Source organism: Staurois parvus, unplaced genomic scaffold (assembly GCF_062004578.1).
Source record: "Staurois parvus isolate SC_StPar_1 unplaced genomic scaffold, SC_StPar_1.0 ptg000270l, whole genome shotgun sequence".
Classification (NCBI taxonomy): domain Eukaryota; kingdom Metazoa; phylum Chordata; class Amphibia; order Anura; family Ranidae; genus Staurois; species Staurois parvus.
The window spans coordinates 3,614,798-3,641,461 of NW_028318066.1; the positions used below are offsets into that span (position 1 = coordinate 3,614,798).

The following is a 26,664-nucleotide window of genomic DNA, read 5'->3' on the forward strand; positions in this document are numbered from 1 at the left end:
ACAGTTTGTGTAATACATAAACATCTTTGTTTGAAAATACAAAATATATAATTTTCTTTGAAGATTAGAAAATAGCTAAAATTATTTTTAAGGGGAATCTGTCATAAAGCAAAGTACAGTCTAATGTCTATGGACATCTTAATACAATGTAAACAAGAGACAAACATAGAATAAGAGGTTTACATCAGGTTTATTGTATTTGCTTAGACCTGCCATTGCATTGAGGCAAAGAAATACAGGTACCCACTGATAATCATTTTATGCAATATCATGCAACACGAAAAAAAAAAAGGCTTTAATTTCTCTATACTATAATAAAATCATGCCTCGAATCCAAGACATTCATGGGATAGGTCATCATCAAAAAAAAAATACAGGTCTGCTTTTAGGGGTTACTCAATTATGGACACTTAACCACTTTAGAGGAGTCAAAAAGTTTCAAAGGTGATAATGCACAATACACACCAAGAAGTGATGCTTGTTTAGGGCAGTTAGAGAATGATTAGGAACCTGGTGTCTATCATGAGAAATCTTGGGTAATAGAAAGAGAAAGGTTATGGCTGGTCATTTATTTTAGAACAAAGATATCTCTTCAATATATGACCAACTTCAGGACTTGTGGTCACTGGAATATGTTCATTTTAGACCCCATCCAATTCAATGGCAAAGCATACATAGCTTGAATATTGGCAGCAGGTCAGAAGGAAATAAATATATCTGATACTGATTACAAATGCAAGCTAAAGCACCTAAAAGCATGCTGCATTTTCCAGCAAAACAAGTTCTAAAGCAAATCTATCACAACCTAAGACCATTTTAACTAAATATATTTAAAAAAAGGTTAACTTAGTCAAACATGTCAAAATGATCAGCAGCTTCAAATATAAGCAGCTGAAGTTCTGTACTGGTGCACACTTTTTTTTTTTTTGCTCAACCAGTGAGTTGAATTAAAAAGAAAAAAAGACCGCTGCATTAACACAAGCAATGTTGCTGGAGCGATCTCTCCTGCTTTGAGTTTGTATTATGACAGAGGAACTCCCCCACCAGAATATACTGATCAGCACTCACAGCCATTGACTACAAGTGCTGATTGAATGCTGATTTTCCAGCATGCCCGTTTGACAGAAGGCAGTTGTTTGACAGCTGAACACACAAGATAAAGGTCATCTGGCACCTGCTGAACCAGGCAATTTTCAGGCCATGTGTACTGGGCTTAAAGTGATATTAAAGACTAAAGTTTTTTTTACCTTCATTCATTCTATGCATGAAGGTAAAAAACCTTCTGTATGCAGAAACTCCCCCCCCCCCAGCCACCTCCAATCCATCGATGTTCACGAGAGCCTCTGCTCTATGGGTACTCTTCTTCCTCATTGGCTGAGGAGCCAGTGAGCCAATGAGGCGAGAGCGGGGGGGGCTGCATCGTGGCGCAGTGTGTCTTATACAAGCAACATTGCTCTGGGGGCACTGCTCGAGGGAGAGGAGCAGGAGTGCTGGCAGGGGACCCGAGAAGAGGAGGGTCGGGGCTACTCTGTGTAAAACCATTGCAAGGAACAGGTAAATATGACATGTTTGATATTGTAGAATAAAAAAAAACAAAGCTTTAATACCACTTTAAGTCAATGAAGTGACCCATTGCATGAGAAAATAAATAGAGTAAGATGTGGCAGAGCCACAATTTTTACACGACCAGTTTCAATTTGCATATAAATTTTTTCTTCATGTAGTTTTTCACCAAACTAAACCTTTACTCATTAAATATTTTTTGTCAAATGCTTAGTTTAAAATTAAAGGTTTGCAACCATTTAAAAGAGTATAGGTTTACATAAAAAAAAAACTATACTCACCTAGGTTGATGCAGAATCAGTCCAATGCTGCATCTGTCCCCTGCTGCTTCTAAGAACAGAGCCATCATAGACCACTGATCACTCAAGTTCTCAGTCTTCAATAAGCAGAGAGTTGGTGACTGTCAGTCACCGGCTCTCTATTCCGCCCCTCCAGCACTCACTGGAGCACTGGGCTGTGGAGGAGGCGGCTTGCTGAGAGGCTGAGTCAGATGCCAGTCCAGGTATCTGGGTGGATCCCAACTTTACAGTGGTCCTAAAAGCTGAAAGTTTTCTACTTTCATGCATTCTAAGTATGAAGATTAAAAAAGCTTCAGTGCGCAAGTTCCCCCTCTCAGCTCCGCTAATACTTATCTGAGCTCAATCTTGATCCAGCAATGTGCACGAGATCAGCGGCTCTCCGGGTTCTCTCCCTCTTCATTAGCTCAGACACAGCAGCAGGAGCCATTGGCTCTCACCTCTGTCCATCACAGTCAGTGAGGTGGGAGCGGGGGAGGGTAGCTTGAGCAGCCCTCTGTGTATCTTATGGACACACAGAGGAGTGCTTAGGAGCAAGCACGCAGGAGTGCCCCCATAGCAAGCGGCTTGCTACAGGGGGACAGAGCCAGGTGTGCTGACAGGGGACGCAAGAAGAGGAGTGGGGCTGCCTTGCGCATTGCACAGAGCAGCTAAGTATAACATGTTATTTTTTTTTTTAAATGTTTTAAAGTCAAAATCTAACCACGCTGGACTTGCTGAGTGGCATTAGCCGACATTGGGCTTTAGCCCCCTATCGGCTGAAAACGGGTCACAGGAATGCAGAATGAACTGCACTCCTGTGATCCATTGGAGAAGGGCCAAAAAAGCTTTGGCCCTACTTCTCCTTTAATAGCTGCTCATACAATGGAAGATCTCTTTTCACAAATGACAGATGGCTCTCATAGAAATATCTTTTGCTGGGCACTTTTATCCCCAGGCACAGCAATTTTTAAATAGGATATTCTCTGTGTAAAAATATTTCTCTTTTCTATAAGAAATGGGAATTTTGGGCTAAGAACTCATGGACAAAATACCAAGAAGTTTTTTTCAGAAGTGGACAACCCCATCAAGTTATCTAATTTTTCCAATGTTGCCAAAAGGTGCATTAAAATGCAACATGTCTACATATCTGCGTTCTACCATTTTGATAGAATAAGCACTGTATGATTATGAATTATCCCACATCACATTAAATTGGTGTGGCAATAAGTTTTGTTAAGGCACTGCAAAACATTGTGTTAGCTGAATGTGGTAATTACAAGCTCATCTGGAAGGCCTCATGCACACTGGATGGTTTTTTTTTCCAGCTGCTGCTAGGGGTGTCTGGCATTTTTTTTTCCTGCCTCTAAACACCCCTGCATGTCCATGCACACATAAGCTTTTAGAGGCATAGGTGTTTAGAGACAGAAGACCCCACTGCCAGTGCGTCCAGGAGCAGCAGCGTTTTGGCAGAAAAAAAAAAACACTTGACGCATGTGAACATGCGTTAATGCTAGGCGTGTTTCATTTCAATAGCCAGAATAAATTATTATTCTTGCAAATTAAATTTAAGGAGAAGTACAGTCAAAGCTTTTTTGGCTGTACTTCTCCTGTGGATCACAGGAGTCCAGTTCGTTCTGCACTCCTGTGACCCGTTTTCAGCTGAAAAAATTTGCTGTTGGCTATCGTCACTCAGCCGGTCCAGGCTGGGGAAAGATCCCAACTTCAAAGTCGGGATGCACCCCCACCCCAGAGTATGGAGCGGCACCTGGCTCAGCCTCTCAGCAAAGCACTGAGAGCCAGAGCCAGTCGCTCCCTCCTCCTCCACAGCCCTGCACTCCAGTGAACACTGGGGGGCTGAGCAGACAGCGGTGACTAACAGTCCCATTCTCTGCTCAGAGCGGACAGAAGTCAGTCAGTCGATCAGCGGTCAAGTGATCGTTGAGTTCTCACACTTAGAGCCGACGGGGGACAGATGCAGCATCGGACCGATGCTGCATCCACCTAGGCAAGTATAACTGGGGGGGGGAAAAAGCCCTATTTCTCTTTTAATTAAAGCCACAATTCTTTTTATGCCAAAATAACGCTGTCAGGAAGAAAAACCTCTGAGATAAAGAAACGTCCAGCAGTGTGCATGAGGCTGAAAACTGAAAATAAGTGGCATACTTCCACATAACAAATCCATTTCCTAAAAAAAAAAAAAAAAAGGAAGTTTCCCTATAGCTCTCCTAACTGGTACATGGATATGGAACTGCTTGGATCTGCCACGAGAACCACTTTTGTTCCCTGAAGTTCAGCTCCTAAAATCCAGTTCACTTTTTCCCCATGTTCAAAACAAAGCTTTGAGCTAACTCTTGGCACAACCTCTGCAGTTTGCTGGATCTTTACATTAGATGAGGACCTTCTAGAATTACGTTTCTGTTTTTGAGGTTGTGTGGTTTCCTTGCTGATGTCCCAGAGACAAACTCTACCATCATTACCTCCGGATAGTAAAATGGTTTGCTCAGGATTTTGTTCAACAAAACTGACTTGAGAGACACCTTGAGTGTGAGCTTTAAAACACAGCTCCTCCTCAAAACGTGTTCCCGATATCCGGAATATTCGGATTTTGCCATCTTCAGCCCCACAACAGAAGACATTTCCACAAGAAGAGACAGAAAGTGAATGTGCCAGAGGTGGATTGAAGATCTGGCCTGGAGACTGATGGTTATCCATATCCTCTTCATCCTGAGTCAAATGTTGCAGGTTTGTGATCCACAGTAGTCTTGTCTTCTGCATGTTCCAAAGCATCACCTGAAACACACAAAAAAGTGAGCCATATATATTGTGGTAGTGTGTTCCCAAACGAGAAAGATCATAAATAAAATGCTTAACCTTTACTATAATGCCCACCATTTATAGGGAGTATTGAAAGTATATTTCTGTTTACTATGCATCAAAACATGAATAGTGGGGAAATATTTCAATGGACACGTGCTCTAGTGACAACTGTCTAATAGGGCTGATCATTTGAAGATTTTTCCCTAATGTCCTGTTGTGTCTATAGGAGAGAAAGTAATGGCACCTTGCAGGAATTTCAGCCAATCCCTTCTCTATCCTAAATAAAAACTATTGGCTTTAGATACAGATTACGTTAAAGTAATCCTGTGCCCCAACTACCACACTACATATTCTAAACAAGCAGTAAAAGCACTTTAAAACAAGCCCTCATTTACCTCTGTAACTATAGGCGGGAAATTCAAATTCACAACACAGGTGCAGAAATGTCAGCTATTCTCTATGGAGAGGCAGCCTGCCAGCCCTCTAGTGTAAACAATCAGCAGGTGCTGTTAGGCTCTTACACACAGGGTGTATGTAATGCCACTTTAAGGGGAAGCTGGTGCCCTAATTTTTTTTTCTGCCTCCAAATGCCCCCTGCATGTCAGTCTATGAGGGTTATTTACTAAAACTGAAGTGTGCAAAACCTGGAGCAGCTCTGCATAGAAGCCAATCAGCTTCCAGGTTTTATTGCCAAAGCTTAATTGAACAAAAGTTAATTTAGAAGCCGACTGGCAACCATGTACAGCTGCACCAGATTCTGAGTGCATCAGTTTTAGTAAATCTGTCCATGCACACATAGGCGTTTAGAGGCAGAAAAATAACTCCCAGTGCGTCCAGGAGCATCTGTGTTTTTGCAGGAAAAACGCTTGACTCGTCAAGCGCTTGAGCATTGATTCATTTCAATGGCCAGAATTCTAGTCAATGAAATGAAAACACCCAAGTGCTTGATGTGCCTAAACATGTTTACACGTCAACCGGTTTTTCTGCATAAATGTGACTGCCAATGGGGAAAGGCATTTAGGAGAGCTGAGCTAAAAAGGTCCTGTGTGCATGGGGCATTATAAGCAGACCAAAACTCCAAAGTCTTTGTTATAATCTTAGGGGAAAAGTTACTTCACAGTATTTACTTGTTTTAAACTGGGTACAGGGTGGCTTGTTTATAAATAATTTTACAGCTTGCTAAGATTATGTAAATACTGGAATATCTATAGCAGGGTTTCCTAATCAGGGTTCTGTGGAACTCTAGGGTTCTTTCAGCAGTTGCTCAGGGATCCTTGACCAATGAAGAGTTTCTAGTTCCCAGTAAACATTGCTATCCATTATCTTCTAAGCTGTGTGAAAGGGGGGTAATTTTCCTACTGGTTAACAATGTAAGAGTGGCCTTCTCCCACTGACCAATAATACATGGGGTCCTTCTGCCACTGGCCACCAATATAAGAGCCAACTACACCAACTACCAATTTAAGAAGGAACTTTTCCACTGACCACCAATGTAACGGGCACTACAATTTTCACCATTGGTTTTCCTTTTTTGGCCAAAATTATTTTGTTCCATGATTGCTACAACTTTCTTAGAGAGCAGGGGAGTGTTAAAAAAAAAACTGCTCTGGGTACCAAATATGCTAGATACATCACATTTTTTCTTTTATTCAATATTATATTTTCAACATACTGACCACACAAATGCGTCATATTATTACACAGATGTAATAATTTAGCTGGGGTTCCCTAAGACCTTAAAACTATTTCAAGGTTTTCCCTGTATTAAAATGTTGAGAAAGGCTCGTCTGTATTCTGAATACAGGTACATATAAACCACTTTCATCCAAAAGTACGCATATGCGGCCCTACGTAAACAATTTTCTGTGCGGAAAGCGCACCCTGCGCGCTCCCAGCACAGTTACCAGCGGGGACTGGAAAGCTTCCAAAGCATATTTGTGATCAGAAGCTTTCCGATCATGTGGCTGTGGTGACTGCCAATCACAGCGGTCGCATGATCGGAATGCCAGCCTCCTGGCATTTAGACCACTTAAAGAGCCCAGGAGGCAGCGGCGGGAAAGGGTTAAAAAAAAAAAAGTCTAAAAATTTTGTTTTCAATGAGCTTTTGCTCATACAGCTGTCTACATTAAAAATACAGATAACATCAGTCAGGGCAACATCCAATCTGAAATTAGTCTGGAGAACTAGATGAAAAAAAATTGTCACAAAATGCCAACCTGTCAGAGAATAAAAAACCAAACCTGCACCAACTCTGATTTAGGCACCTAGTGCCTAAAGTACTTGGTGCCCATGAAAGCTCGCCAGGCATGCCCGTTATGTTTGAGTTTGGCTTTTTATATTTCTGATTTAAAAAAAAAGGAAACAATAAATATTGGGTAAAAGTACGATCCATACTTCTATCCAGCCTTTCATACGTTTTCTTCTTTGTGCCTGTTCTAAAAAGACTATTTACACACCCAAAAGTGAATGTGTCAAATGTGATTCACTGCTTACAACACTGGGGACAACACCTTTTGAGCTTTCAACCAGAAATAGTGAGCCTGAAGGCAGGAATTTTTTACCTAACTCACAGTGCTCTGAGAATCCTGTATTCAAAACAAACATGTTTTGGCTGGAGCTGAGCTTTAACCACTTCAATACTGGACACTTTTACCCCCTTGCTGCACAGGCTAATTTTCAGCTTTCAGTTCTATTACACATTGAATGATAATTGCACAGTCATGCAACACTATACTCAAATAACATTTTTATCATTATGTTCACACAAAAAGTGCTTTCTTTTGGTGGTATTTAATTATCACTGGGTTTTTTTTATTTTTTGCTAATTAAATGAAAAAATACTGAAAATGTAAAAAAAAAAAAAAAAAAGAAGTTGTGCAAATATTTTTTCTTCATAAAATCGTAGGTCAAAATGTATTCTGCTACATTTATTTGGTAAAAAATAACCCAAATCAGTGTATATTATTTAGTCTGTAGGAAATAGGAGCTCACAAATGTTGGTGTATATATCTGAAAATTGATCAATACTGATGTTCTGAAGGCCAATCTCATTTCTTGAGGCCCAAAAATACCAGGACAGTACAAATACCCCCCAAATTACCCCTTTTTGGAAAGTAGTCAGTCCAGAGTATTAGGTATTTAGTAAGAGGCATGGCGACTTTTTGGAAAAAGGAATAAAAAAAAAAATTTAATTTTTTCACTTTTTTTTTTGCATACTGTCACCAGTGCAGTACAGCATCATGGTATAAGTGGTGTAGCGGTAATCAGGGACACTGACTGGTGAAAGTATGTAATTTAATAATTTTTTAAAAATAATTTCTTTCTTATTACTTTTTTTTGTAATAACTGTAACCAGAGTAATACAATGTTACCATAGTAACATTGTACTACTCTGTGGAGGTGATCAGGATTTTTTTTTTTTTTTTTTACACATTATAAATCGCTTTTAACAGTGAATATCACTGTTATAAACAACCACTTTCACTGAATGAAATCAATTGATTCAGTATGTATTGTTGTGATTAGCTGTGATAGACCACAACTAACCACATGGTACAGGGCTGTGATTAGCCCTGTCTGTACCATGTGATCATTGTGAATCATAGAGAGCAACAAAATAGTACACAATGAATGGAAGCCATCTATTGTGCACAATTGTCATGTGATTTGCCACAGCAATCACACGGTACCGGCAGCGGCCCAGTACAGTGATCTGTCATCAGCTGTGTCTGGTGGACACAGCAGGTGCTAAATCACACTGCAGTGTCCACCCAGAATGCTGAATGTTCCACGATCTGTCACCCAGTGAAGCAGTTAATATATGTGAAAACTGAAAAGGCAGTTCTTTACACAATTTATTAAAATGACAGTGCCAATAAAAAAAATAAGGGGCCCCCTGCAAGTTAGATTGAATATATTTTTATTAAAGAGTTTCTGTTACTTGTACAAAAGCACCAAATAAACAAAAAAAAAACAGCTGAAATGTAGAACAGGACACGAATAACAGTGTCAATATGGCCAGTACATTACATTATTGAAGAAACAGGATGTTGCTAGCGGATATGAATAGACATATACGATGTAGAGAGACATACAAAATAGAGCAAGACCATCCAGTATCACAAGCCAAAGGATGTCCAAAACACGACATCTATAGACAATTCGTCCCAATAATTCCTAAATAAACCAGAGAAAGAGAAAAGGAAAAGAGAAATAATATAAGGAACAAAAGAAAGAAAAAGCGAAGCTGAGAAGGGAAAGACTCCAAGGATAAAAAATAACATTGGCAGGAAAGGGTACAGGGACACGAAGGGACATGGGGAAGATGACATGAGATCCACTAATCCAATTCCTTTTACCACATAGCTAATGAGAAACCAAAACAGAGGGAGTGATTAAAGCATATTCCGTAATTTCCCAGAGGTGGAATACTGAATCCAGATGGACCGTAGAGAATTAAATTTCTTCCGTGGTTCCATTTCGGCTGCCTGCATTTCTTCCATTAACATAGTATCATTTAAAATATTTACCCAAAGAGATAGGGAAGGACTGGTTGTAGTTTTCCAAAATCTGGAAATGAGTTGCTGCGTGCTGAGGAAAGGAAAAAACTTAAAAGATTATTTTTTTGCGATTTGATAGATCCAGGTAATCTGGACAATAACGCGATTTTGGGAGATGGAGTGAGGAAGTCATTATATATGTCAGAATATATCTGAAAAATCTTAGGCCAGAGCAGGCTAATGAGATCACAGACCCACCACACATGTAAATACGTTCCTCTCTCCTTGAGACAGCACCAGCAGATGTCCGAAGCGGAGGGGAAGATGCAACTAATGCAAACCGGGTCCCGGTACAATCTAGAGAGCAATTTATAATTTATTTCCTCTATAAAGTTAGATACAGAAGATTTATGGGTGAAAATAAATGCCTTCTGCCATTCACCAGGGGAGATCTCTATACCCAATTCCTCTGCCCATACTCTAGAATATATAGGTAGAGAACCATGGGTATGAGTGATTATCAATTTATGAACTTTAGAGAGGACATGGTCAGGTAATTCTGAAAGAAGGCACACGTGTTTAAAAGCCAACAGAGGCCTATGTACATTTCCAGAGGAATGAAGGAATTTACTTTATGTCTAAAGATGAATCTTCGTCAACGAATTGAAAGAAGACGATAGATGGGCAGTATACTACACTATACTACTATACTACAGCACAATGGAGCCTGTGGAGGGATTAACAAAAGAGCATGCAAATGGCCAAGAGTATCTGTCATAGGAGCCATATATAAAAATATGTGTACTATTAGGAAGTTTGGGATTATCAAAAAGGGGAGTAAGTGGACTAGGATCTGAAGACAGCGCATAACGTCCAGGTAAAAGATACCAAATCCTAAACACGGCTTCCGTCAAAGGGGAAAGCACATGAAAAGTGCGATAAGAACCAGAGTAACTCCAAGGTAGTGCTCATAAGTCCACTGGAGAGAGATCTTGTTCGACTATGACAGAAGCCTTGGTAAACAGAAGGGAAAACCATTCCCATAAAACGGGCTAGTAGTGCAGAGGCGTGATAAATTTCAAAATCTGGAAGACCGGCACCCCCCTCAGATTTAGGATGGCACAAAAGCTTATGTTTCAATCTGGAATGATGTAGGTGCAGGGTGGATAAAAATCAATGATTTTTAAAAAAAAAAAAAAAAAAAAAAAAGATCTTGCCATATCTCCAATGACCTACGTAATTTAGTAAGGAGTGGACTAAAATTGAGAGTATAGAGGTCTTGTAAATTCGCAGGAATCTCTGTACCCAAATATGTGATTGCCTTGGATTTCCATTTAAAGTGGAAATTCCGTCTAAGCATGGAGAGAATAGGTGGCGTCAGAGAAAGATTCAAGGTCTAAGTCTTAGCAAGATTCAGTTTAAAATTGCTAAAGCCACCAAACCGTTAAATTTCATTCAGTATGGAGGGCATACCAATATGTGGTTGACTAACATACAATAAAAGGTCATCCGCATATAATGAGAGTTTACAGTGTGTGGAGAGGGTATGAATACCCTGAATAGAGTTGTTATTGCATATAGCTTGGGCTAAGTGTTCAATTACTATCACAAATAATAGCAGGGAAAGGGGACAGCCCTGTCCTGTGCCATTAGAAATTTTGAACTGTTCAGATTGTATTCCATTAACCCACACAGTGGCTGAGGGTGTAGAATATAGGGACAGGCCCGCGTTGTGGGGGAGGAGCCTAGACATGGCGGTGTAGGAGAGCACGGAGCGGGTGCTCTCCGAGACATCTACACCACCCCAGATGCCTGCAGAGGAGTGACCCAGGGACTTACCCACGAGTGACGGGTCCAGAGCGGGTGCGGCGTCCCGGGAGTGGAGGGAAGAAGGTGTGCCGGGCGGGGGGGCCCGCTGAAGGAATTCCGGATTGACGTGCGGGGCTGCTGGGAGAGCGGGGAGTCACGGTGTGGACACGTGGGAAACCGCAGAGGATTACTGGGAAGGGGAGAAAGCCGGCCGGCATCCGCAGTGAGAGTGAGGACGCCGGCTCGCTCCCCTCCGCAGCATATAAGAGAAACCATATTTTCAGCGGATAACCTGCTCCCCGTGTGTGTCAAGTCTATACACAGGGGAGCAGGATTTGAAAAAGAAGACCCAGAGCAGTACCCCTGAAGAGAGCAATGGGAAGCTGAAGCTAGCAGCTGGTGGCTCGTAGCTGTCTTATCAGAAGAAAAGCAACCAGAGGGTGAATGTGAGCAGCACGGCCTAGCCAAATGTGACCAAATAGTGACTGTATGCTTAAAGAGGGGGAGACTCCCTGGGGAAGATTGAAAGAGTGTAAAAAGGAACTAGCAGCCCTGGAAGAAGAAGGAGCATATAGTGGGAAATTGGAAAATAAGTGCGTGCTGAATCTAGATACCTGGTCTGTAGCTGTTAACCTAATGTGGTCCCTGTATTTAACTGAATAAGACATACAGAAGAGATGAAGAATAAAAACGTTAAAAGTAGTGGGCGAAAGGGGTCCCAAGTAGGTACGTTAAAAAAATATACGTCTCAAGGAAATGTGACTCCAGAAAGATCTCAAAGTATCGGTGATAAAAGTGAGCTGGAAATGAGTTTGGAAGCTAGCCCTAGACTCTCCCTGGGAATAAAGCATAATAGCCAACAAGTATCAGAGAATGTGGAGAGGAAAGATCTGGAAAGTGAACTACAAGTACCAAATAAGAAAGAGATGGCAGATATGTTCAAAAGCTTAGAAAAAACAATAAAACAAGAACTGACAATTATACAGAGCGATCTAGGGCAGATGCTATTGCGGATGGAGGAGACAGAGGAAAGAATTAAAAACCACGCCCAATCTATCTCTGGTTTAGAAAAAAGGACAAAAGATATTAAGAAAGCAAAAAAGATTGCTATATAGGATGGAAGTACAGGAAAACAGGGAGAGGAGGAAGAATCTCAGGGTAAAAGGTGTTCCGGAGTCTGTAAAGGGAGAGGAAGTGAGAGACTTTGTCTGTAAAATTCTAAACTCCATAAGAGATAGACCAGAAACAGAACAGGTGAATCTGGAAGAGGTTTTTAGAATTGGAAGGATCCAACATGGAAATGGAGAAAAGAAATCCAGAGACATAATTGTCCAATTCCAGAAGATGGGCGATAAAGAAGAGATATGGAGAAAGATTAAGGGAAGATCAACTATTAAATATGGAGAAATAGATATACAGATATTTGCAGATTTAACATCAGAGACACTGTGGAGAAGATTATTGAAACCCCTGTTACAGCAAATGAAAAAACAAAACGTGCACTATAGATGGGGTATTCCTGAGTGTCTAATTGGATGGAAGAATGGAGTGACGGCCTACTTGAGATTTCCTGAGGATTTAAGAGACTTTTGTGACAGACTTGATTTGCAAACTATAGAAATTTCTGGTTGGGAGGAGGAGGTAGGAGACAGTGGGGCCAGAGTAAAGGAAGACTGGCAGTTAATTAGGAGAGGGAGATAGAGGAGGGAGAGGAGGGTTTTTGTCTTTTTTTTTTTCTCCTCTTCTTTTCTCCCTACTTCTTGCTCGCTCGAATTAAGTACCTCTTAGTGGAACCACGTTGAGTTTATGAAATAGACAAGGGGCATCTGGGGGGGTGGGAGAGACCGTTCATGGGTGGAGTTCAACCCCAGGGTACAAAATCTATGGAGGGTTTAGACCCTCAACAGATTTATAGGCAAACTACAAGCCTAAAATGGGGGGGAGGGAGGGAATTGGAGGGGGAGGGGCGAGAGGAGGTTTTTAAAACTGACATCTGGTATAAAAGAAGAGATATAGGGAAAAGGAAGAAGAAAGGAGATGGTAAAATAGAAAGAAGGCAAACAAACAAAATATGGAGGAAATAAAGTTTGTAACCCATAATGTAAATGGGTTAAATTGCCCAGGTAAAAGATTTAGGTTATATAGAGAACTACAGCATAGAGCGGCCTCAGTGGTATTCTTGCAGGAAACGCACCTCGAGTTAAAAAAAAACCTTAAGTTGAACTCTAGATACCACCCGATTTGGTACTATGCAGACTCCCCAGTTACGAGAGCAAAAGGTGTGGCTATAGGATTTGCAAAAAATATTAGGTTTGAAATGGAGGACAGAAAAACCGATCCGGATGGGAGGTTTCTGTTTTTGAAAGGTAAACTGCAGGATATCGAGTGTACGCTAGCAAATATATATTGCCCAAATAGGAAGCCGGAGATGTTTTTGAAAGGGGTTCTGAAGAAATTGATGGATTTTGCTAAGGGATATTTAATAGTGGCAGGTGACTTCAACCTATGTATGGAACCACAAATAGATACAACCTCTTTATTGCAGAGAGGGGGAAATAAGTCATTGAGATTATTAAAGAAGGTGATGAGAGAGAGCCAACTGGTGGATAGTTGGAGAATTGTGAATATCAGAGACAGAGATTATACCTTTTATTCTAATGTACACAAGACATACTCTAGATTAGGCTATATATTGATAGATCACCGACTCATTGAAGATTTGTCTAGGGTAACGATAGAGGCAATGACTCTTTCGGATCACGCCCCCGTTGCAATGAAATTAAGATGGGGAGGGAGGTCGTCGGGAGGCCTAACATGGAGGCTGAACGAGGCACTTCTCATGGATCAAGATACTGAACGGAAGATTAGGGAGGAGATAGGGAGATTTTTTGAGGAGAACCAAACGGGAGATGTATCAAGGGCTACAGTATGGGAGACGCATAAAGTATACATAAGAGGAATCCTAATTGCGATTGGGGCGAAGAAAAAAAGGGAAAAGCGAGAGAAGATCAGTGAGCTCCTGAAGGAAATAGTGGAGCTGGAACTCCTACATAAAAATAATATAACGAAAGAGATAGAAGAAAAAATGATAAAAAAGAGGGAAGAACTAAAGAAAGTGTTAGAGGAAGAAAAAACGAGAATTTTCAATAAAATTATGGGGGAAAGATATAAATGGGGAGATAGACCGGGAAAATATCTATTGAGAAAAAAAAAGAATAGGAATTATGTAGACAAAATAAAAAATTCCAAGGGAGAATTAGTCCACTCAACCAAAGAAATCGCAAAGGTATTTAAAGATTACTACAGTAAACTATATAATATTGCCCCCAACGATCCTACAAATAAGGTCAAAATGGTAAATGAGGAGAAAAGAAGGAAATATTTAAGAAACGCAGGATTACCAAAATTAAGCGAAGAATTATTAAACTCCCTAGAATCTGAAATCTCACAGGAAGAACTAGAAATAGCATTAAAAAGTTTTATGTCGGGTAAAAGCCCGGGCTCAGATGGGTATACTGTGAGATACTATAAAAATATAGTGACTTACTGTTGCCTAAATTAAAGATATACTGTATATACTCGAGTATAAGCCGAGTTTTTCAGCACATTTTTTGTGCTGAAAAACGGCCCCCTCGGCTTATACTCGAGTCAACGTCTGCAGATGGCTCCCCCCCCCTTCCAACAGAAGGGAAACTACGGTAAGTACAGGGGTGGGCAGGGGGCTGCTGTCTCTTACCTGGCTCCGGTCCCACAACGATCCGGTCCAGGAAGCGCAGCTGCTCCTTCATTCGGTTCGTCCACTGGATGGTCGCGTGGCTGCTCGGCTCCGCCTTCTCACCGGTGATTGGCCGCCAGAACTGTAGCTCAGGAAAGGCACACAGGCGGCCAATCACCGGCGAGGAGGCGGAGCTGAGCGGCCCTGCGAAAATCGAGTGAAGGAGATGCAGGTAAGTGTGCTGTGCTTAGGTGCTGCTGCAACCACATATGCTGGCTGCAGCAGCACCATACTGGAACAGGGGTCAGCAAGTGTCAGTGGGAGGAATAGTGCCCCATCATTGGTGTCACTGATACCAATGATGGGGCATTATTCCTCCCACTGACACCAACGATTGGGCACTATTCCTCCCCCCCCACTGACACCAATGATGGGGCACTATTCCACCCCCCACTGACACCAATGATGGGGCACTATTCCACCCCCCACTGACACCAATCATGGAGCACTATTCCACCCCCCACTGACACCAATCATGGGATACTATTCCTCCCCCCCACTGACACCAACGATGGGGCACTTTTCCTCCCCCCCACTGACACCAACGATGGGGCACTATTCCTCCACCCCCCCACTGACACCAATGATGGGATACTATTCCTCCCACTGACACCAATGTTGGGACACTATTCCTCCCACTGACACCAATGATGGGACACTATTCCTCCCACTGACACCAAAGATGGGGCACTATTCCACTGACACCAATAATGGGGCACTATTCCTCCCCCCCCCCACTGACACCAATGATGGGGCACTATTCCACCCCCCACTGACACCAATGATGGGGCACTATTCCACCCCCCACTGACACCAATCATGGAGCACTATTCCACCCCCCACTGACACCAATCATGGGATACTATTCCTCCCCCCCACTGACACCAACGATGGGGCACTTTTCCTCCCCCCCACTGACACCAACGATGGGGCACTATTCCTCCACCCCCCCACTGACACCAATGATGGGATACTATTGCTCCCACTGACACCAATGTTGGGACACTATTCCTCCCACTGACACCAATGATGGGACACTATTCCTCCCACTGACACCAAAGATGGGGCACTATTCCACTGACACCAATAATGGGGTGCTATTCCCCCCACTGATACTAATGATGTGGCACTATTCCTGCTACTGATACCAATGATGGGGCGCTATTCCTCCCACTGACACCAATGATGGGGCGCTATTCCTCCCACCGACACCAATGATGGGGCACTATTCCTCCCACTGACACCAATGATGGGGCACTATTCCTCCCACTGATACCAATGATGGGGCACTATTCCTCCCACTGATACCAATGATGGGGCACTATTCCTCCCACTGACACCAATGATGGGGCACTATTCCTCCCACTGACACCAAAGATGGGGCACTATTCCACTGACACCAATAATGGGGTGCTATTCCCCCCACTGATACTAATGTTGTGGCACTATTCCTGCTACTGATACCAATGATGGGGCGCTATTCCTCCCACTGACACCAATGATGGGGCACTATTCCTCCCACCGACACCAATGATGGGGCACTATTCCTCCCACTGACACCAATGATGGGGCACTATTCCTCCCACTGATACCAATGATGGGGCACTATTCCTCCCACTGACATCAATGATGGGGCACTATTCCTCCCACTGACACCAATGATGAGGCACGATTCTTCCCACTGGTGTTCCCACCCTCGGCTTATACTCGAGTCAATAGTTTTTCCCAGTTTTTTGTGGTAAAATTAGGTACCTCGGCTTATATTCGGGTCGGCTTATACTCGAGTATATACGGTATATGGATGCGTTGGGAGGAGAGTTGGAGATGAGACAGGAATCCCTACTGGCCCAGGTGGTTTTGATTCATAAGGAAGGTAAAGATATCTCCCAGTGCTCAAGTTATAGACCGATATCATTGCTGAACATAGATACGAAGTTGTATGCAAAGGTTTTAGCAAATAGGTTGAGGGATCTGATGCCAGAGTGGATACATGGAGACCAGGTGGGCTTTGTTAGAGGAAGGGAGGGTCGAGATAATGGGTTGAGATCCCTGATGCTTATCCAGAAAAGTAGAAAGGGAAAAAATCCAGTGGTATTGCTCTCAATAGACGCGGAGAAGGCGTTCGACAGGGTAAACTGGAACTTCATCATGGACACGCTAGAGGCTCTGGGATTGGGTAGTAGGATGAGGAGGTGGATTGGAAGATTGTATGAAGGACCTTCCATGATGGTAATGGTAAATGGAGAGAGATCAGAGTCTTTTGTAATGTCAAACGGAACTAGACAGGGTTGCCCACTATCCCCACTGCTGTTCGTCTTATCTTTGGAACCCCTGCTATTAACAATTAGGAAAAATATAGATATAAAGGGAATTAATGTAGGAAAGGTAGAACATAAGGTTGCTGCATTTGCGGATGACTTATTGTTCTATATTGGAAACCCTAGGATAACGCTTCCCATTCTAATGAAAACATTGAAGGAATATGGAGAATTGTCAAACCTAAAAATTAACCGGAGTAAAACAGAGATATTAAATATAAATCTTCCAAAGAGTGAAAAGGAAATGATACAGAGAGAGTTCCCCTTTTTATGGAAAGATAGAGAAATAAAACATCTGGGAGTGAAACTTACTTCTTCACAGAAAAATCTTTATAAAGCAAATTATATTCCATTGTTAAATGAGATTAGGGAGGAATTGAAGAAAATGGGAGGAAGAAATCCTTCCTGGTTAGGTCGTATTAATTTAATAAAAATGGTAATTGTCCCCAAGATCCTGTATAAACTCCAAATGATTCCCATTAAACTCCCTGGGATATACTTTAGGACTATCAAGCGAATGGTAACAAGATATATATGGAAAAATAAAAAACCTAGAATATCATATGAAGTGTTAAGTAGAAATAAAGAAAAGGGTGGGGTGGGAATGCCGGACTTCAAAAGATATTATAGGGCAGTCATCCTAGCAAGAATTTTTGATTGGAAGCACAACTTAAAGAGTAAAAATTGGGTTACAATAGAAAATACACTTGGTGGAAAGGATTTGAGTGGGATTGTTTGGGTGTCAACACAGTTTAGAGAATTAGCCGAGAGCACGAGTCCATACACTAGAATAGTATTGAAGGAGTGGGATAGATTGCACAGAGGAATTGGGATTTCAACTTAAGAACACTGGAGGATTTGAAAAGTGAAGAGGGAGGGATTTTCACTAAGATAGATATATGGAGATATAACCAATTGAAACAATTTGTGGGGAAACTAACGAAGCCCCTTAGAATTAGAAAAGATTGGAATTTATTTGAGACATTTCTGGAAGTTCGAGGTGATGGGAAGCACAGCACTGCTAAAACATACAAAATTTTCACTGATTTAGATAGTAAGTCAAAATTAAGATATATAGAAAAATGGGAAAGGGATTTAGGGGTGGAGTGAGAGGAACATACACAAAGAAAAATATATAGATTGGTACATGGAAATTTTAGTATGCGGGAAGTGGAATTGAACTATAAATGTCTAAGTAGGTGGTATATCACACCGACGGTAGAGCACAAGATGAGTGGTGAGAAACAACCTTGGTGCTGGCGAGAGTGTGGAGGGGTGGGCACAATGTATCACATATGGTGGGGATGTTTAAAAATACAAGATTACTGGAGAAAGGTTATAAATCAAATTAGGATCATCACTGGGATTGAGATTGGTCTGGACCCTGAAATTTGTCTTTTCCACATCACAGAAATATCAATGAATAAATATAAAGGTATGGGTATAGAGTGCTATTTAAATGCAGCAAAAGGATTGATACCTAGGTTTTGGCGCAAAGTTGAGGCACCGAAGGTAGAAGACTGGATGAACAGAGTGGATCAGATTGTTAGACTGGAGAAACTATACTATATACAGGAAGATAGGATGGAGGCTTATTATACAAAATGGGAGAAATGGGAGGAATTTAGAGTAAAGAAGAAAGAAGCTACCCTGTGAATAAGTATAAAGGAAAGGGGAGGGGAAACAAACAGATCTCAGGAGTTTATTGAAGAGGGGTGGGAGGGTGGGGTGAGGGAAGGGGGTTATGGGGAGAAAATAATATGCAATAAGTGGTTTTAGAAAAAATTTGTTATGTTGTATTTCTTATTACTTGTTTTGGAAATATGTATATTGCTATATTTGAAAATGAATAAATATTTAAATTAAAAAAAAAAAAGAATATAGGGACAGAATATGGTCCAACATTTGCAGACCTACCCCAATTTGCACCAGAGCTTGTCGGAGAAAGGACCAATTGACTCTGTCAAAGGCCTTTTCTGCATCACAAGAGAGAAGGCAAGCTGAGTTTTCTGGACCTTAGTGATAAGGTGAATAGTTTTTGTGGTATTATCCCTGGCTTCCCGCCCAGGGACAAACCCAACCTGGTCTTTATGAATTATGTCAGGTAACTGAAAGGAGGTTTGCTGTAACTTTGGCAAAATGTTTTTTAGTCTATATTTAGCAGCGAAATCGGCCTATTGTTACTACAAAGTGATGGGTCCTTCCCCTGGTTTCAGGAGCACTACTATCTGAGCTTGAAGAAGTTGAGGGGATGTCAAGGTCCTACCTTTTCCCAGAGGTTATGTTACTCCATGTGCTGGCGTCCATCTTGGATTTCTGCTGAGCATGGTGGGAATCTTTTATGCCTTCAGGTCTCTGAGGTCCATCCCCCAGAGGGGTGTGGCTGAGTACATATAAGCCTGTGATCCGCACATGCTCTTTGCACTTGTGTCTTGTGTCTTTGTCTTGCTACAGCTCTGTGTATACGCTCGTGACTCTTCTGGTATTTGACTCGGCTTGTGAGTAGACCATTCTCTGTGTTTTCCTTCGATCTGACCTTCCGTTGCTGAACCCGGCCCGTGACCTGTTATTCTCTGTCTACTGTTCTGTACCGTTTTGTCCCGTTGTTGTTGACCCGGCTTGCCTGACTACGTTATTGTCATTCTCACCAGCTACACGCCATTGGCGGCGGCCATTACCGCAGCCGGGGTGTCTCGGGGGCCGCGACCTTGTTCCTGGCTGCGTCAAGTCCATCCCCACCATCAGGGGCCCTGGTGAAGGGCAGCCTGGGACTTAGACTCCGCGCCCTGAGGGACTTCAGTCTGTTGGTGGTGGTTGTCGTCAGCCAGTGCGTTACCCTGCCACTAGGCCTACCTGTCCGTTCCACAGCCCTGCCCTGACATTACACAAGTGCCATGAACCCTGACGGTGCAGGTACGCCTTCGCTTCCAATGTTGGTCGCCAGACTGGATCAACAGGATCTCCTGTTGGATCAGTTCGCTCAGGCGTTGCAAACTCTGCTTGCACACACCGCGCACCTTACTCCTGGTGTTATTAGGCCGGTTGTCACTCCGGTGGTCGCCCCCCGCTGCTGTTCCGCTTGTTGCGCCCACCACTGCGGCTGCTGCGGCACCCGTGCCCAGTGGTATGACTGGTTCAGCCCCTCTTCCACAGCGCTTTGGGGGTGAGCCAAGTCAGTGTCGTGGGTTTCTCAACCAGGTAGGGATTTACTTTGAATTAATACCCCACGCTTTTCCGACTGAGAGGTCAAAGGTGGGTTTCCTAATATCGCTACTCTCAGACAAGGCCTTGGCCTGGGCGAATCCCTTATGGGAGAGGAATGACCCAGTGATTCAGGAGTTTTCCGGTTTTGTCGATGCCTTCCGTAGGGTATTCGACGTACCGGCTCGCTCCGCCTCGGCTGCCAAGCTGCTCATGTCTATGCATCAGGGTTCACGGACCGTTGCTGAGTACGCCATAGAGTTTCGTACCCTGGCAGCAGAGGTGGGTTGGAACAATGAGGCTCTGGTGGCTGCGTTTTCTCAGGGTCTTTCTGATGCATTGAAGGACGAGATCGCAGCCAAGGAATTGCCTGTGGAGCTGGAAGCACTAATTTCCTTCCTGATCCTGATTGATACCAGGCTCAGGGAGCGGCCTTCACTCAAGGAACGCCTGCGGAGGCCTTCCAATCGACTGGCACCTGCGTTTTCTGTCCCATCCGTTCCTCCCTCTCCTCCCACACCTCCTGGGGATAGATTGTCTGGTGGTGAGCCCATGCAGCTGGGGTTTGCTCACCTTTCCGAGGGAGAGCGGGCCGTTCGGCGTCGGGAGGGTCGCTGTCTATACTGTGGCCTTGGTGGGCACTTTCGGCAGTCCTGTCCGGTCCGTCCGGGAAACGCTCGCACCTGAGATCCTGTCGGGGACAGATCTTGGGTGGAGTCTCCTCGTCCCTCGGCGTTCCGCAGAGATAAGCCACTGATCACCGTTGTCCTCTCTTGGGCGGAGGGCTCGGTAACGGCCCAGGCGTTGGTTGATTCTGGGGCCGGCGGGTTGTTTATGGACAGCTCGTTTGCTGCCCAGCACTCCATTCCCCTGCAGGCTCGAGTTTCCCCATTGGTTCTTGAGGCGATAGATGGCAGGCCCCTGCAACCACCGCAGGTTACCCACGAGACTGTGCCAGTTGAAGTAGCTATTGGGGCTGTTCACAGGGAGTTGGCCTGTTTCCAGGTGATTTCTTCTCCGCACTATTCGGTGGTTTTGGGGTATCCCTGGCTCCAGATGCACAATCCAACCTTCAATTGGCAAACAGCCGAGATTCTCTCATGGTCTCCACAGTGTGGGGCCGGGTGCATCCGTGGGCCGGTTAAGGTGTTGTGTGCCTCCTCGGACTCTGCGTTGCCCACTGATTATGGGGAGTACCAGGACGTATTTGATAAGGTACGCGCTGGTGCCTTACCTGCTCATCGCCCTTACGACTGCGCCATATCCTTGCAACCCGGTGCCACTCCTCCGCGTGGCAGGGTGTATCCCCTCTCGGTTGCGGAGAATAAGGCCATGGAGGAGTACGTTGCAGATGCGCTTTCCCGGGGGCACATTCGTAAGTCTACTTCTCCAGCAGGAGCGGGCTTTTTCTTTGTAAAGAAGAAGGGTGGTGAATTGAGGCCTTGCATTGATTATAGGGGTCTCAATCGAATCACCACTAAGAATGCCTACCCGATTCCCTTGATTACTGAGTTGTTCGACCGCCTTAAGGGGGCAACAGTCTTTACCAAACTTGACCTTAGGGCAGCGTACAACCTCGTACGGATCAAAGAGGGGGATGAGTGGAAGACCGCGTTTAACACCAGAACCGGTCACTACGAATACCTGGTGATGCCCTTCGGGTTGTGTAACGTGCCCGCAGTTTTTCAGGAATTCATAAATGATGTCCTGCGTGACTTGTTGCAGCAGTGCATTGTGGTTTACCTGGATGACATCCTGGTTTACTCTGCCTCCATGGAGTCCCATATCCAGGATGTCAAGCAGGTGCTGCAACGATTACGTGAGAACGAACTTTTTTGTAAACTTGAGAAGTGCGAATTCCATCGATCCCAAGTTGCCTTTTTAGGCTACATCATTTCTGCGGAGGGATTCTCCATGGACCCTCAGAAGGTTTCGGCGGTTCTGCAGTGGCCTCGTCCCAACTTCTCCACGCTGGCAAAGCCTCTCTCAGACCTAACCAAAAAGGGCAGTAATCCTCAAGAGTGGCCATCCGAGGCCATAGTAGCTTTCGAGGCTCTGAAATCCGCCTTCGCTTCGGCTCTGATACTGTCTCATCCCAATCCTGGATTGCCCTTCGTCCTTGAGGTTGATGCATCCGAGACGGGAGTAGGCGCTCTCCTGTCTCAACGTCGGTCGCTCGTTGGACCCCTACTTCCCTGTGGGTTCTACTCCAGGAAGCTTTCCTCTGCAGAGTGCAACTACCAGATTGGAGATAGGGAGTTGTTGGCAATCATTCTGGCTCTCAAGGAATGGAGGCACCTGCTCGAGGGCTCCGCGGTTCCAGTCCTCATTCTTACCGATCATAAGAACCTGACTTATCTTTCAGAGGCCAAAAGATTGACACCCCGTCAGGCCAGATGGGCCTTGTTCTTGTCGCGGTTCAACTATGTAGTCTCCTATTTGCCGGGTTCCAAGAATGTCAGGGCTGATGCATTATCGCGGCAATACTCTGAGTTGTCCAGGGAGGACTCTGATCCAACCTCGGTCATACCTCCGGATCAGATCCTGGCTGCCATTCACACCAGTCTGACTTCTCCCCTTGGGGAGCAGATTTTGGCGGCTCAAACTGACGCTCCTCCCGAGAGACCGGAGGGTAGATGTTTTGTACCCGAGGGGTTGCGCACCCGTCTGCTGCGTACCTACCATAACTCCAAAACTGCCGGGCATCCGGGGAGGAACCAGTTGTCTTGGGTCGTCTCTCGGTTGTTCTGGTGGCCAACTCTCCGTGCCGACATCGCCTCTTATGTAGCGGCATGTTCGATCTGTGCCCAGAATAAATCTCCACGGCATCTTCCAATGGGTCTTCTGCAACCCATTCCCAATGGGGAGCGTCCTTGGTCACACCTAGGCATGGACTTTTTTGTAGACCTCCCTGTGTCTCGGGGTCATACGGTCATCCTCATGGTCGTCGATCGTTTTTCCAAAATGTGCCATTGTATTCCACTCAGGAAATTGCCAACAGCGCAAGAACTGGCCACGGTCTTTTCCAGGGAGATTTTTCGCCTGCATGGGTTGCCCAAGGTGATTGTCTCGGACCGCGGGAGTCCGTTCATGTCCAGATTCTGGCGCGCTTTCTGCTTCCAGTTGGGTATTAGTCTCTCCTTTTCTTCAGCCTACCACCCGCAGTCCAATGGGGCTGCGGAGCGTTCCAATCAGGCCTTAGAACAATTCCTTCGGTGTTATATCTCGGACCATCAGGACGATTGGTCCGATCTCCTGCCTTGGGCAGAGTTTGCCAGGAACTCAGCGGTCAACTCCTCCTCCGGGATGTCTCCCTTCATGGCCAACTATGGGTACCAACCCGCGGTATTACCTGAGAGGTTCTCACCACAGGACATTCCGGCTGTGGAGATCCATCTTGCTGCTCTGCGTTCTTCATGGGGGCAGATCCAGAGGGCTTTGAGGGACTCAGCTCAGCGTCAGAAGTTCCAGGCTGATCGCAGACGGTTGCCCGCTCCTTCATACCAGGTCGGCGATCGGGTGTGGTTGTCTACTCGTAACCTCAATCTTCGGGTACCCACACCCAAACTAGCTCCCCGTTTTGTCGGTCCTTTTCGCATTCTCCGCAAGGTGAATCCGGTGGCCTATGCCCTTGCCCTTCCACCTGGGATGCGGATCTCCAATATCTTTCATGTATCACTGTTGAAACCTCTGATCTGCAATCGCTTCACTACCTCTCTGCCTCGGCCCCGTCCCATTCGGGTTGACGGTCATGAGGAGTATGAGGTGAGCCGGATCCTGGACTCTCGATTGGTGCGCGGTCTGTTACAGTTCCTGGTTCATTGGCGCGGTTATGGTCCCGAGGAGCATTCCTGGGATCCCTCCGCGGATGTCCATGCTCCTGCCCTCCTCCGTGCTTTTCATACCCGCTTTCCTCAGAAACCTTTTGTTGAGCCGCGGAGGGGGAGGGGCCCTTGAGGAGGAGGTACTGTCAAGGTCCTACCTTTTCCCTGAAGTTTTGTTACTCCATGTGCTGGTGTCCATCTTGGATTCTGCTGTGCATGGTGGGAATCCTTTTATGCCTTCAGGTCTCTGAGGTCCATCCCCCAGAGGGGTGTGGCTGATGACATATAAGCCTGTGGCCCGCACATGCTCTTTGCACTTGTGTCTTGTGTCTTTGTCTTCCTACAGCTCTGTGTATATGCTCGTGACTCTTCTGGTATTCTGACTCGGCTTGTGATTAAGACCATTCTCTGTGTTTTCCTTCGATCTGACCTTCCGTTGCTGAACCCGGCCCGTGACCTGTGATTCTCTGTCTACTGTTCTGTACCGTTTTGTCCCGTTGTTGTCGACCCAGCTTGCCTGACTACGCTATTGTCATTCTCACCAGCTACACGCCATTGGCGGCGGCCATTACCGCAGCCGGGGTGTCTCGGGGGCCGCGACCTGGTACCTGGCTGCGTCAAGTCCATCCCCACCATCAGGGGCCCTGGTGAAGGGCAGCCTGGGACTTAGACTCCGCGCCCTGAGGGACTTCGGTCTGTTGGTGGTGGTTGTCGTCAGCCAGTGCGTTACCCTGCCACTAGGCCTACCTGTCCGTTCCACAGCCCTGCCCTGACAACACCTCAGACCTCTCCCACCCTTGGAAACAAAAGATATGTTAATGACCATTCACACCTCAAATTCCTCATGAAGACCCCCTGCCAGGTGACCTTAATGACTCAATCCACCAGACACCTGTCCCACCCTTGGAAACAAAAGAAATGTTAATGAGCAACTCACACCTAAGCTAATCTCAACACATACTGCTTTCTCTGATTCTACTCTCTGTATTTCTCTGAAACAGTCTGAAATAGTTAATAATTTACCACTTTTCAGTGCATTCTGGGCATTTGGGAGGTTCTCCTGTGCTTATCTTTAAAAAACGCTTCTAAACACAAACACGCATAAACGCATTATGCAAACATGGCTAAACAGACATTTAATAAAGCAGAACTACATGCATTTGAGCAGCACAAATAAAACAATGCCATTTAATTAAATCTATATTCATAACAAACTCCCTATCCATCCATGTGTCCTTGCTTTATTTTGCTCAGAATTCACTTTGAAAAACACCCCCCTAGCATTTCTGGATGCAATCATCTTAAGTAAGTGCAGAGGATCCATGGAGAATTTACTTCCTAGAATCAATCTGCCCTTAGCTCAGGCATGCAGGCAAGAAGTTGTGCTTAGCTGAGAAAACCCTCCAACACTCATAAACATTGCAAGCAGTGAAGATGAAGTCCATCTCACTACCCGCTTGTGAGTAGAAAGACTTCTATATGGAATAATATGCATGCTGCTACTGTAATTGATTATAAACTTGTAACATCCCTGTTTATTTTTCTGCCCAGATGTGGCAGTTGGCAAAGTGTGCCCCGACCTGGTCCCCTGTGGTCTTCCAAGTCCCCATACAGAATACAGTTTTGTAATAATAACCTATTAAACAATAATTATGTATGTGTCTCAGTACTTGCACACAGGGCTTTTTTCAGTGGGAACATGGGGCAACGCAGTTCCGGCACTGAATGTATTTAATGGCAAGGGATACTGGGGTGTGCTGGAGGGTCTACTGATGCAGGCTGCTCGGGATCTTTTGTCACTGGAGGGATTCTATTTTTTCATAGTGGTCTATTGTTGCTAGGGAGGTCTAATGATGCTGGTGGGTAATATTGTTGCTGGAAGGGGTCTACTGTTGAGGGAGGGGTCTATTGTTGATGGCTGCTGGAGAGTCCATTGATGCTGGCTTCTGGGAAATCTGTTGTTTGCTGATGGGGGTCTGTTTTTGCTAGGGTGATTTTTTTGTTGTCAGGGTCCATTGTAGCTGGGGGAATCTATTGTTGCTGGGGGGGGGTCTGTTTCTGCTGGCTGCGGGGGATCTATTTTAATGCTTTTCTTGTTATCACTAACAAATTCTATAAAAATTACTTTGCATCACAAAATAACACTTGGCTGTGCATTCTCTATAAGCAGTGGTACTGGTAGGTGGGTAGGGTGGAGCCAAGATACTGTGCTCAGAGGTGGGTAGGGGGGCAGAGACAAGACGTGATTCAGACGTTCCTGCACCTATTTTCCGAGAAAAAGAACCCTGCTTGTACACAGAGGTATATAATGACTGTATAGAGTACCACTAAGGCCTATTTTTTTTTAAATGTTCTGTAGTTAAATGGTAGAGACACAAATTGGAAATGCAGATCAGCTATTGCAAAGTGTAGAAAATGTGCAGAGTGCAGAACCAGCTGCTGAGAAATAGAGTTTAACAAAAGTCTCTAGCTTTTTGTCTAACATTGCCTTGCTTAGGTGAGATAAGGGTGGGTCTGCCAATGGTGGTGACAAGTTTCCGAACAGAATGCGCAAATGTTGACAGAGTATTTTGTAACAAA

General features: G+C 44.5%; 1 protein-coding gene across 1 annotated transcript in view; it reads right to left on the reverse strand.

Moving 5' to 3' along the window:
• Positions 1–3,244: 3,244 nt before the first annotated feature.
• LOC149459193 (WD repeat-containing protein 53-like) overlaps positions 3,245–26,664 on the reverse strand; it is a 28,852-nt gene continuing 5,432 nt past the window's right edge. Inside the window, exon 2 of the mRNA XM_089681559.1 lies at positions 3,245–4,631. Within this exon, the coding sequence (XP_089537685.1) occupies positions 4,056–4,631 (576 nt within the window). The 3' untranslated portion in view covers positions 3,245–4,055. The remainder of the gene's footprint in view (positions 4,632–26,664) is intronic.